Here is a 13,188-nt window from a genome sequence, read left to right on the forward strand (position 1 = left end):
GCGCGTTATGTGCACGTCTCACGAACTGACTAGCTATCTGTAGTCATCACAGAGGTCGCAGGAATAGCTACTCTTGGGTATATCTGTTTACAGCCTAGGGACCCAAGCAGACCAACCTAACTACGGCTGTGCTCAACATGAATGAACTACCACGCGGAGGCGAGGAATTTACCATCATGGGTCTACGGGTGCTATACGCCGTGATACATTAAGCGTGAATATTCATCCTCCCTAGACCAGTTCGTGGGGGTAAACCAAGCATTCCCTGTATAACTTTGAGTGTCAGTAAGCGAAACCACACAGATCAAGTTTTAACAATTTATTTTACCAGGCAGGTTACATACACGTAATTGCACACTAGTTCCAAATCAAAAAACATTACAACGGAAACCAAATTACGGAGTCTCAAAAGTCATACCTGGTAATAAAAGCTACATACGGGAGTCTGGCTACAGACACCCTGTACGTAGAAATTACGTGCACTGTGTGCACGGGAGGCTGATTGCATTCTCCCAGATTGCTTAGTTTGCTGTCCTTAAATCCAAACCTGGCCTTTGATGTTAACCCTAAAAATGGGTCACGCCTCCCCAGGAAGCACAGGGGGGTTGAGGCACATGGCTTTCACTGGGGCAGAGCTCCACACAGTTTTTCCTCTGGTTCCTGGTTGGTTATGATGTCCAGGGTTTGCTGTTGCAGAAATAAAACCATTGCACCAGTCGCACTGAAACAATCAGAATAATACCAAACATGAATATTATCTAAACTGACTTTGTCATGAAACATCCAGTGCTGTACACATCATTTAGTGACTGAGTAAAGAGGGAGAGAGCAATAAAGGGGGGTTCAGGAGAAGGTCAGGGCCTAACAGGCCGTGCCCTCTGAAACCTTCCCGTGCTGTAAAGGATGTTGCCCCGTCGTAACGAGTTTTACGGCTGGAGGCCTGAGTCTTCCCCCACAGGCTCCTGCCCGTATGGGTGCGGAGATAGTGGGGGTTAATGGTGCATGATCCTGGGTTAAATTACTTTACAGCCACATTTTGCCACAATACCAGAGGAAGCCAGAAAGCTGACCAGCCCTGAGTGATAATGCCAGATATTATTTTTTTATTATTCATAATTTCCGTCTTACAATTGTATCCTTTTTTTTTTTTTCTCCATAGCTCTGACACCGCTTTGGACAAATACAGGCAAGGCATTAAATTCAACATGAAACTTAAACATTGGGAAGCTTATATATTTTCTCACCTAAATTCATGTAATACATTTTTATAAATCACTGTTTTCAGAAACCCAGAGGGAAGGACAGGGATGAAGGGGAAAGGGGCACTGGATCACCTGGGACCAAACCAGGTTCTGGATCTGGTCCTCACACGGTAATGGACCCCAGTTCAAAAAACAATGGAAGAGGACCTTTTTAAAAATACATTTTATCAACTCCGTTTTTCCATAATGCCTTTTTCAAACAAAATATGCCTTCCGTGCAAATTTCTACAGTAAATAAGACTATGCACGCTGCTCATTGTCCATTCTTTTATGTTTTAAAATGCCACTAAATGTCCTACATGGTGAAAGTGTCACATGAGATGAGACTTTAAGGTTTGGCTTTGGCTAGTTTTTAATGGAAAGACTGTGATGTAACTTCAGGATTTTGAGGTTTTAATGATCATTGGCTGTGCTTTTCCAGTTGGAGAGATGATCAGAAATCTGCTCTAGAGTTCCTGGCTGTGTGGGATAAGAAGGAGGGGATCTGGACAATACCTGGGGTGAGCCTAATGCTCCTGCCAAACTTTGAGTTTGGGTATTAGCCTCCTCTTTACACCTCTTTACACAGTGTTATTTCAGTAGAGCAAAGGAAAAGTCTTAGCATCTGCATGGTTCCATGAGTACAGATGTTTAGGTCCAATCATTCTAAGGAGTGTTTTCTTGGTTTGTCCAACTGCACCCTTTCTCTGGTGTTTCTTTCCAATAGGCCAACCATAAATACCATTTGTTTCTGGTTTCCTAATACCCAGCTCCTGTAACTTTAAATATATCCTCCCAGATATGTTTGGGTCGTTGTAGTCATTTACCAGGGTTTAGAGTTCAGTCCAGAATGCCTTGGAGGATAGAATCTGGTATGCAGGTTGTCTGATATGATAATGACTGGCACGAAAGCTACATTATCAGCATGTTACGATCCTGTATTTCCAAATTGTTTAAGACTTGCGGTAGCACAATAGCCTACCTTCGGGTAGGCAGTAAGAGCAGTTACACTGCCTGCTGGGTGATTGTTCCCCCAGGGGCGCGTGCTCTCTGGTGAGATTCTCCCACAGAGGCTGACCAGCATACTGGGCGAGAAGCTAAATGAGCAGATCAAAGACAAACTGGCCAGCAAAGCTGAGGTAAACGAGGTAAACACACATGCACATAAACATGCACACACAGACACGTAAACCCGCGTGAACACACACACACACCCTCACATGCATCCACACACACACATGCATGCATGCACACCCACACACACACAAGCCATCTCCATTCTCCATTTGTTCATGCAGGTTTCAGCTATTTCAGAGACTGTGATATACATTTTTAGCCCGGGTAGGGAAACTACAAGTTTAAGGCTCTAATCCAAGGCTTGTAGGTTTGTTTCCCAGGTGCAGCACTGTTAATTAAAGGCCTACTCAACAATTTGTGTTGCTGGTTCAATGCTAATGGATTACAACCATGAAAACTATAAAAAACATGAGTGCCATGATCCACTGAGGTACTTAGTTGCCATCTATTTTTGTTCACAACTGAAAGGGTGGTAATTACTGGGTGGGCCTTGAAGGGAACTTAAGCTGAATTGTTTGAGTAAATATCCAGTTGCATAAATGTACTGTTTGTAGAAAGAAATTTTGCAATTACCTGAAAATTTTATGGTAACTTGAATTGCATTTTAGTAAGTGTGTTGGGAATAGAAACAACATTTTTATCAAGACTTTTGTTCGAGAAATATCATCCATTATGAAACAAGAATGAACCACCCTGAAATGCATAAGGGTGCTGTCCCCTAAAACTGAGGTTTTAACACAAGAGCATGAGCCAGACTACAGCCAGTTTCACACACAATTATCAAGGAGCAAATGGATGTCCAAGAAAATATAATTATACTTGGTTGTTGCAGATGTATAATGGTTATGTGGATGACCAAAGGAACACAGATAATGCCTGGTTGGAGACAACTGCTTTCAACATACACCTTGACAGGAGGGATTTGTTGATGGCTGACCTTAATAACATGGTATGTCTTTCTCTCTCTCTCACTTTCTCGCTCTCTCTCTATTTCTTTCTCACACACACAAATGCATTGAAATTGACAGGTGTCAAAATAAAAAGATTCAAAGTTTCAATCATAAAGGTTCAGAGTATACATTATCACTTTCCCCCCTTATATCCACCCACCCTTTTCCCCCTTTACACCTCTCACCCCGTTCACCTTGCTGAGTTATAGTGCAAGTGTCTGTGACTGAGGACCATTATCTCCCGGCCTGTTGTGTCTCTCAGGCTGAGAGCAGCCAGGTCTCGGAAGAGCTGGTAAAGTGGCAGGAAGTCAGCAGCAGGACGTTGGCATGTGCATACCAGAGAGAGCTCCTTCGCAAGGTTGCTGATCTGCACTGCAGGTGCTTCTGATACCTTCCTGGTGCCATTGCACAACACAGAGACTGTACAGGCTGTTTACAATCCCCAGAGCACTTCATGTTTATGTTATATATGTTAGGCATTAAGATAAATATTCGCCTCTGAGTGAATCACCATAGCTTGGCTGCATATTCAAAAGTGATTCATATAGACTCCCTGTGAAAATAAATGGGAACAAATCATTTCCTATGACTCATGTCAGTCAATGAATGCTTAACGCTGTTTCAAAAAGCCATTTGTAATGTGTGTGGTGCCATTTTTTTATGCCTGCATTAAAACATTCCTAACTTTGTAACACCAACGTTTTGGGTAATATACCTGACTTGGCCAGGCTTAGACGAGATGTTCGATTTAATTTGAATTTTTGCGCATTCACTGGCTCAATTTCCATGCTAACACAGCCTGTTAGGAGTCAGTAGCCTACCTCCGTCATAATGAAGAAATACACCTTACAGAAACTCCAAAGTGGTCTTATTTACATTTGAAATACACGTGCGGGAAGAAAATGACAACGAGAGACGTTGTTTTTGGAGAAGTTAGACGGTTGGAATTATATACCGCTTTGGATAAAGGCGTTATATAAATGCCAACCATTTACCATTTACTATATCTGCTGAACACACATGGATCCGCTTCCATCTTCCGCTGTTTGAGCACAGTGATCCGCATACCTTCTGAAGGTAATTTTAAGAGGTAGAACTTTCAGGGTTTTTTTCATTCCTGCACGTGTATTTCAAATACACTCGATACCTTGTGTAAATAAGACAGCTTGGGAGAAATTGAGCCAGTCAGTGCACAAAAACTTAAATGGAATCGACAAAATGTTGGTGTTTTCCTTGAAAAAAATGCACAGCTTAAGTAACTTTTAAAGAGAAAGCTGTGCATATACTACATAATCATCTTAATCACACCAAAGGATGTGAATGCCCTATTTGACATTTTACGAGTTTGTGGAATCAAAATACTTATTTGTTTTTACATCTGTGATTTTTTTTTTTTTTAATATGTTTTTACAAATTTCTGTTGACTTGTCCAATCATCATTAGTAATTTTCTAATGCTTTAGATCACAATGTATGCGCATACTGCATAACCATGAAATACTATATAATTAACCAATACATAATAAACACAATATTAAAAATCCTTTATTTAATAAAGGAAACAAGACTGTTTGTGAATTGTTGATTATGTGCATTTTGTGCAGTATGAACATAGACCACCATCAATACCTGTAATGATACCCTCTTGTGGCCAGTCAGCTGTAAATAATTGCTAAATAAGTGTGTAGATTGTGTATGTTTTGTTAAAAGGGGAGTGTGTGTGATGGGTGGGAAGGGGCAGGGGTTTATATGTTCAGGTATGCATTTTCCCATGTAACGTATTGCAATAATATTGATCCATACATGGGATTATCGGATCATGACCAAGTTGTGGGAGTGAGACAGGGTTAAAATGTAGCCTTACCAAACAAATAGGTATGTGTAATGAATTAGTACTAATTCAACTGACTAAGGGAAACATGTACAATCATGTTTCACCCTCACAATGAAGTACTGATATTAAAGTACTTAATAGTGAATTCTATTTCTTGTAAATTGCTTAATGATAGTTTGATTTGTAATACAACGTGACCAACGGCCAAACAGTATAGTATATAGTAGATAGTATATACACTCACCGAGCACTTTATTCTACTGCTGTAGCCTATCCACTTAGAGTTATGATGTGTTGTGTGTTCAGAGATGCTCTTCTACATACCACTATTGCAATGTGTGGTTATTTGCGTTACTGTCACCTTCCTGTCAGCTTTGACCAGTCTGGCCAATCTCCTCTGACATCTCTCATTAACAAGGTGTTTCTGTCTGCAGAACTGCTGCTCACTGGATTTTTTTCACCATTCTTTGCAAACTCTAGAGACTAGTGTACGTGCAAATCCCAGGAGATTTGCAGTTTCTGAGATACTCAAACCACCCTGTCTGCCACCAAGAATCATTCCACAGTCAAAGTCACTGAGATAAAAATGTTTCCCCATTCTGATGGTTGATGTGAACATTAAAGGTGTACTCTCATGCTTTTTTCAGTTGATCTTATTTGGATTAAAAACTTAAATTATGTGTGTAGGCATTTTTAAAATCACTGTCAGTGTAGCTATTTCCTAAATATGGGGCAAAACTTCTCTAAATAAATACATCCAGTGATGTTTCCCAGAAGGTAACGGGCACTCAAACTACACCCCTGAACACAGAAACTGGTTTATGTATGGACAGTTACATTCATTGTTATATGAAGGACAACAGAGTTTTGCACCCAAAGTTTATTAATGCTAATACAGCACAATGCATATTGGGAATCTAATTCGCAACATTAATTTTGACCTGATACAAGTAAAGCTATATTCACTGCCCTCCTACACAAACATAAGCTTTTCCGTAAGTAGGCTATATTAATGTAGCTAACGTAACAGTCAAAAATGTCCTTGTCACAGCTAATTGCTTGTTTTCTTGCATAAAATCCTGTCACTACCCTCCATGTACAACAGTTTGTCAGACAGCTTCCACCTTCTCAATTCTCACTGCGCATCCCTGTGGCAGAGCAATGACATGTATACCGTGATCCTGCATGTTTAGGTACCAAAAGCCCCATAGTCCATTATGGTCGCCTCCATGAATTGGCTTCTCGCGCCATTGAGCAGCTCCCATAGAAATCCATGGGACTCGATGGAATTGAAGTCTCACCTTTTTCCTTGCTGTTCGTTGAATTGAAGTTCAAGTGCAGCTCCAGGCCCCCAGCTATTATGTTCACACTGCTGCATGCCTGGGCAGGTGTGCTGAGTCTGTTTCACAGGGTGGGGAGGAAGTGCTGGTTCCCCTGTATTCCATTCACTGATCATGCTTGCTGAGTGTCAGTTTGCTGCTCAGGAACAGGTGAGAGACACTTTACTAATCTCTTATTTATCTCTATATCCACCTCGAGAGCTCTGAGTCTGTCTGTCCATCCCTCAGTGTTACTGGTTCTGTGTCTAGTTGAACACCTGTCTCGCTGTCTGGCTGTTTGACCTTCCCTTTCTACACTTTCAACTGTACACTCAGTGAGCACTTTATTCGGTATTTATTAGACTTATTTTGTAGACTTCTACCTCGGTCGCCTATCCACTCAGATTTATGTGATGTGATGTGATCTGTGCTCTTCTGCATTCCACTGTTGTCATGTGTGGTTATTTGCTTTACTGTCACCTTCCTGTCAGCTTTGATCATCGGTCTGGACATTCTTCTCTGATGTCTCATTAACAAGTCTGCAGAACTGTTGCTCACTGGATTTCTTTCAGTTTTTTGCACCATTCTCAATACTCAAAGATACTGAAACCACCCTGTCTGCCACCAACAATCATTCCACGGTCAAAGTCACTTGGATCACATTTTTCTCCATTCTAATAGTTGAACATTAACTGAAGCTCCTGACCTGTATCTACGTGATCTACATTGCACTGCTGCCACACAATTGGCTGACGAATAAGTAGGTGTATTAAAGCGCTCGGTGAATGTGTCTGCAATCTGCCTGTGCATGTAGGGTTCTGTGTATAGGCCTAAGTATAATTCATAGTATAATTTGTCTGTGTACATACCAATACTGAAGTTGCAAAGCATGTTAGAAAGAATAACATGTAGCTATGTAGTGCGTGCACACTATCAGTAATATACTGTATATCAGTAATGTACAGACTTGTTTGGGGTGTGGCATCCATTTTTGTGCCAGTAAGTGATTCAGCTTTTTTCCTTTCAACAGTAGACCTCCAAATATAATCTCTCTCAGTCTGGATAGTAGCATGACAGCATTCAAATAGTTCGGAAAAGGTACCTGTTCACTCCCATACTATTAAATTGTAGGTGTGCTATGTCTGCTTGTATGCCACTGTGTTTTAGGTTATAGAGAGGGCATTAGGGGCTCTATTTTTGGGCTGGTATGTGCACGCCGTTGGCATCTGCAAGCAGGCATTTTTGTCATGGATTCAGACTTGCCTCAGCCCGTTTGATAATTTGGCTACTCACCGTGCATTGAAGTGGGGAGAGGCGTGGTTGTGGGTGTATCAGTGAAGATCAAGCAGCGCACTGCAGTTTTTTGCATCAGCATAATCTGCGATTTGTGCCTGCACTGTGCTGCTCAGATCAGGTCTGTGGTGTAAGTCGCAGCCCAGCGTATGGAAAATTGTTTGTTTCAGGGGCTTTCCCTGTTAGGAATGGCTGGGATTCAAACCCAGGTTGTAGTGGTACTGAGTAGGTAATGCCCTCAGGCCATAGAGATCTTGAAGGGATCCACAAACTGTGGACTGCGCTTGTGAGGTGAGGTTCCGAATGGACAGCCAGACCCTCTGCCTCAGGCAAAAGGGAAGGTGCTGGCCTGCGTTGTTGGTTGGCCTGGTGCTGATGTTGGTGACTGGCCCACTACAGATGCTCCTCCAGGTCTGCTGGCATCATTGGACAAACCTCTGTGCAGATGATATCCTAACCATGGAGTCCTGGTCTTTGAACAATGGAGTCTGGTAACCGAATAGGCATTGAAGGGGGGACACAACTGTGGACGAGCAGCATAGGGTGTTATGAGCATATTTTGCCCACAGGATGTGATTGTTCCAGGCAGAAGGATTGGAAGGGGCACTGCAGGGTTGTCTCTGTCTGACTTAAGCTGTGTGCAATAGACATTTCAAAGCTGACTGTGTGCAAAAGGCCTTTCAAAACTTGGTAGTGAACTGGGGTCGACGGTCTGACACCACATCTATTGGAAGACATAGTGGCATATGAGTTCTGCAGTTTCACAGGCAGTGGGAAGTTTGGACAGGGGTAACAAAATGGTAAACCTTGGAGAATTGGTCGACAATCACCAGAATGACGGTGAGAGGCCGGTGATGAATTCCAAGGTTACTTGACTTGGGAATGGGTAGGGGATGAAGGAGACCTTGAAGGCGCAACCACAGGCTCTTGTTCTGGACGCAGGTTGGACAAGCTGCCACAAAGGAATGGATGTCCTCCATCTTGGGCCACCGAAACTGTCACTTGAGGAAATCCTAGATGTTCCTGGATGACCAGTTAGTCGGGTGTAATGCCCCCATTGTAGGACCTTAGCTCTAACTACCGCTGGGACAAATCTGGATCAGATTCCCTCTGCTGTACCTATCTGACAACGGTCTTGATTCCCCAAAAAACTGGAGCCACAATTCTTGACTTTGGGAGGATGGGCTGTGGGGAACTCTCCTGGTTAAGGAACTGAAGCACTCTGAAAAGGGCGTTGGGCTTCTGATTCTTGGAACCTGGATCCTAAGAGAGCACAAAGTTGAAGCTGTTAAAGAACAGACTATCGAGCTTGACGAGGGTTAAGGCATTTGGCCTGCTGGATGTACTCAAGATTTTTGTAGTCAGTCCAGACAATGAATTGATGTTGAGCTCCCTCCAGGCAATGTTTTCACTCCTCTCAATTCTCTATCCCTCATCTCATAGTTCCTCTCTGTGGTGGGGAGACAGTGGGAAAGGAAGGCACAGGGATGTAACTTGTTATCAGCAGTCCTTTGGGAGAGGACAGCACAGTGCTGCCATGAAATGTCTCTTGAGCTTTATGAATGCCTCTTCTCCCTCATGGGTCCAGGAGAAGTGTGAAGGGGTCCCCTTAGTCAGGGTCATGAGTGGTGCCTTCAACATCCACCTTGAAGCCTCCCAGGCTGCTGCCTTCCTGCCACTACTCTACTCCTTTGACCTCTCCCTGCAACACTCTCCTCCAACCCACAAGGCAGGCAATGTCCTAGAACTTGTCTTTGTGAGGAACTGCTCATGCTCCAATTTCACGGTCACCCCTCTGCATACATCTGATCACCACTTCATCTCATTCTCCCTCCCTCTTCCTCCCCATCCTCCTCCCCCTCCTCCCACCCACGCTTCCTCAGCCCGCCGTAACCTCCACTCCCTCTCACCCTCTTCCTTTGCCACCACTGTCACCACCTCACTCCCCCCGTCTTGAATCCTTCTCCGAACTCCCCACTGACTCTCTCTGTCCCCTTGTCTCAAAGCCACCTCGCACATCCCCTCCCAGTCCTTGGATATCTGACACCCTCCGTACCTCCAGGGCCAGCCTCCGCGCAGCCGAGAGGAAGTAGGGAAAATCCAGAGACCCTTCAGACCTCACAACCTACCATTCTCCTCCGCTGTCACTGCCGCCAAGGTAAAATACTATCAGTATTCCACTTCACTTCTAACCCCCGGGAACTGTTCTCTATTTTCTCCTCTCTCCTCAGCACACCACCTCCTCCACCTCAGTCCTCCTTCGCTGCTGATGACTTTGCTGATTTTTTCGATGAGAAGGTCACAGACATCCGCAGATCCTTTACAACCACCGCCCCCCTCTCTCTGCCCTTCCCCCCCTCTAGGCCCATCCCTTCCTTTTCCACTTTCTCTCCCCGTACAGACTTTGATGTTTCTCAACTCCTGCTCTCCCACTGCCCTACACCCTGTGCTCTTGACCCTATCCCGTCTTCTCTCCTCCAGACTATCACACCTGACATTCTCCCATTTGTCACCTCCCTTGTCAACTCCTCCCTGTCTTCTGGCTGTTTTCCATCATCCTCCAAGAGGGCCCCGCTGCTAAAAAAGCCTACTCTGGATCCCTCCATCATCCAGAACTACCATCCGGTATCTCTTCTTCCTTTTCTGTCAAAAACCATAGAACGAGCCGCTTCTGGTCAACTTTCTTCTTTCTTTTCTAACAACAACCTCCAAAACCCCGTCACTCTGGCTTCTGATCTGGCCACTCGACAGAGACCATGCTCTTCTCCGTCAGTGAATCACTCTATGCCGCACGAGCAGCCTCCCTCTCCTCTGTCCTCATTCTTCTAGATCTCTGCTGCCTTCGACACTGTGGATCACTTCATCCTCCTGTCCTCCCTGTCAGCAATGGGGATCTGTTTAAAAATAAATGAAAATAAAAATAAATTCAGATGATCAAATAGGCCCTGGTCCTTATCTTTGTTGTGCAAGTAGCAGTTTAAATTGTACTTCCCTCTAGGGTCTTTCAGCGCACCTATCCCTGGTTATAGGTATACACTTTCCACTTCGTTGTACATCACTGTGGATAAGAGCGTCTGCCAAATGCCATTAATGTAATGTAATAATGGTGAGGCTATGGAGCTGAAGTTGTGAATGAATCGCCTGTAGAATTTAACAAACCCAAGAAACGGAATGCTCAGGAGGAACTCGGGACAAGTTGGAAGGAACAGGAGACTCGAGAGATGGAGGGAGTAGAGGAATGACAAGTCCCCACTCAATCACAGACTCAGAAGACCAGCCAATGTGTAACCCAGCACCAGCCAGGGGGCTCGTAAGGTGAAGGATTCTACCATCGCCCAGGGATTGACCATCTAGGGTAGTTACAGACTCAGAAGTCTCTAGGCTAGTGAATGCGATCTGGAGTTGCTTGGCCAGGGAGATGTCCTTGAAGTCCAGAATCCAGTCCCAGAATCCACCTGGAATTGCATGGCATGTTGTTCCCCTACTCAAGAGATGACTGTGGGGAGCAGGACCCCAGAGACTGGAACATTGGGAGTGAAGGTGGGCCCCATCACAATCCTCCCTTCTCTGGAGGGGTTTGTGCTTTAGCAGCATGGATTTCCACAGTAGAGACAGCATCTCTCTCTCTCATCCTGCAATCTCGCTCAGCCTGCTTTAGTTGTCCTGCATCGTCGCCTCTGGAGCCAGGGAAGAACTCCCAGGTACTTGGGAACCCTCTGGTAATATTAGGAGAATTGACACTGGTCTAGTCTCAGGAAGACTGTTCACAAACAATGCTCTTTTTGCCTATCTGTCATGGTGGGAGGTAATTCCCGCTGTGATCGCCAGAGAGCCAAGGATCATTGGTTACACCTGTTCCTCGTTAGCACCTGGGGAATTACCTTCCTCTAAGAGTACTTAAGGCCAGGACTGACTACCTTTCAGTGCTTTTGTGTCTACTGTTCGCCCTAGCACAAAGCCGGTAATACATCAGGTAGACTCTGTGCTGGTAGAGTCAGGTACGGTGTTGGTGTGTTTATCTGAACTCTCAGAATTTAAGAAATATAGGTAAGGAAGGCGTTTGGTTGTGGTGTTTGTTCAACGACGCCTTCCTGAAGGGTTTTCTTTTCTTTCTTTTTATTTGGGGCTCGTGTGAGCCGGTGGTAGAGGGACGTTGTCCCCAGTACTGTATTTTTGTTTGTGTCTTTTTCCTGAGCTGCGTCTGATGGGTTTTGTTTTGTGCCTAGCAGTTTTGCGCTAGGTTGTATTTTTATTTCTGATTTCTCTAATTATAAGTCCCAGTGCTCGCCTCTAAGCACTTATTTTGGGTTTGGTGTTTTGCCCTGTTTTTCAGAGGGTTGATTTATTTTTCCTACAGCCGTTTTGGGCTTATTTTCTGTTCCATTCTAAATATCGCCTTCGGGTTAGTTTCTGTTCATTCCCCTCTATATTTGTACATCCCTGTGTCTTTCCCTTCCGGGATCTGATAGCGTACACGCCCGCCTGTTGGGGCTTTTTCTCACGGTCGCGTCTGGCTCTCCGCTCATCCTCGCCATCATACTATCAGACAGTGAGATTTCTAGTCTGATAGGCAATGAGGGTCTCTAGATCATTCACCCCTTCTCTGACTGCTAGCTTGCCTCAACACTCCACTGGACCAGCATTGAAGCACAGGGGTGGGGGCAGGCGTGGTTCTGAGTGAGGCTGTGGTACCGGAGGACCAGGAGATGAGTATGTAGTAATTCCCCTTGGGCCACAGGGAGACTCAGAAAACATGAGTGGAACCAAGTCCAGAAACCACACAACAAAGGATGTAGGCAAAAGTAGGACTTTACTTAAGGGATAGTCGAAGCACACAGGCAAAAGGTCGTAACCAGGGTCAGTTCAAAAACATCAGCAGAAGTACAACAGGCAACAAAGTCAAAAGGTACTTATCAAAATTCAAGAGTAAACTAACACACACACACACACACACACACACAAAGTCAAGCAAACTCAAGACTGAGTGGGGGGGTGGGGTTTAACAATACACAGGTGACAGTAATAATTACAGTGTTGAGAGTCCCAAGGATGAGAAAGGGGCTAAGTCTCCCTCTGGTGGGTTACACAGGGAAGGTCATTGGAACCTCACATTCCCAAACAATGTACACTTGATCATAACCTATTGTAATGGGGAACAAGAGCTTTTAGCAGGTGCATGTGCTTTCTTTTTTTAAGAGAGGGAAGGTCGGATGACTAGTTTTCATTATTGGCTTTGTGACCCAGACATTATTTTAGCTTTGTTAATTATCTGTCTCGATCACTGGTCCTCCCCCTCTGACAAAACTGTGTCCCCACTCTCAAAATGCCTTCAGAAACCATCATATTTCATTCCCCCTCCCTCCCAGCAGCTCTTCCAGACTGTGCTCATCGCATCACTGCAGCAGTGGAAAGTGGAGTAACTTACAGCAGAGCATCCTACTGCTGGCTCCCAGTGTTGAACTCTCCTCTGGCTCT

The 13,188-nt window shown here is 44.5% G+C and overlaps 1 protein-coding gene across 4 annotated transcripts in view; it reads left to right on the forward strand.

Annotated features, from left to right (window-relative positions):
* The window catches only part of LOC133116215 (transient receptor potential cation channel subfamily M member 2-like), a 33,151-nt gene extending 20,005 nt beyond the window's left edge, over positions 1-13,146 (forward strand). The window contains exons 27-33 of one of the 4 annotated variants that reach the window (XR_009705846.1): positions 1,160-1,186; positions 1,286-1,372; positions 1,684-1,762; positions 2,279-2,389; positions 3,151-3,267; positions 7,451-7,518; positions 13,080-13,098. Coding sequence is in view for 3 of the 4 variants with exons in the window: in XM_061225551.1 (XP_061081535.1) it covers positions 1,160-1,186; positions 1,286-1,372; positions 1,684-1,762; positions 2,279-2,389; positions 3,151-3,267; positions 3,531-3,656 (547 nt within the window). In the remaining variant the exon portion in view is untranslated. Of the gene's footprint in view, positions 1-1,159; positions 1,187-1,285; positions 1,373-1,683; positions 1,763-2,278; positions 2,390-3,150; positions 3,268-3,530; positions 4,835-7,450; positions 7,519-13,079 lie in introns of those variants that run through there. The other 3 variants (XM_061225553.1, XM_061225551.1, XM_061225552.1) reach the window with 3 other exon arrangements.
* Positions 13,147-13,188: the final 42 nt, after the last annotated feature.

The sequence above is a fragment of the Conger conger genome, chromosome 17 (assembly GCF_963514075.1).
Source record: "Conger conger chromosome 17, fConCon1.1, whole genome shotgun sequence".
NCBI classification, from domain to species: Eukaryota; Metazoa; Chordata; class Actinopteri; order Anguilliformes; family Congridae; genus Conger; species Conger conger.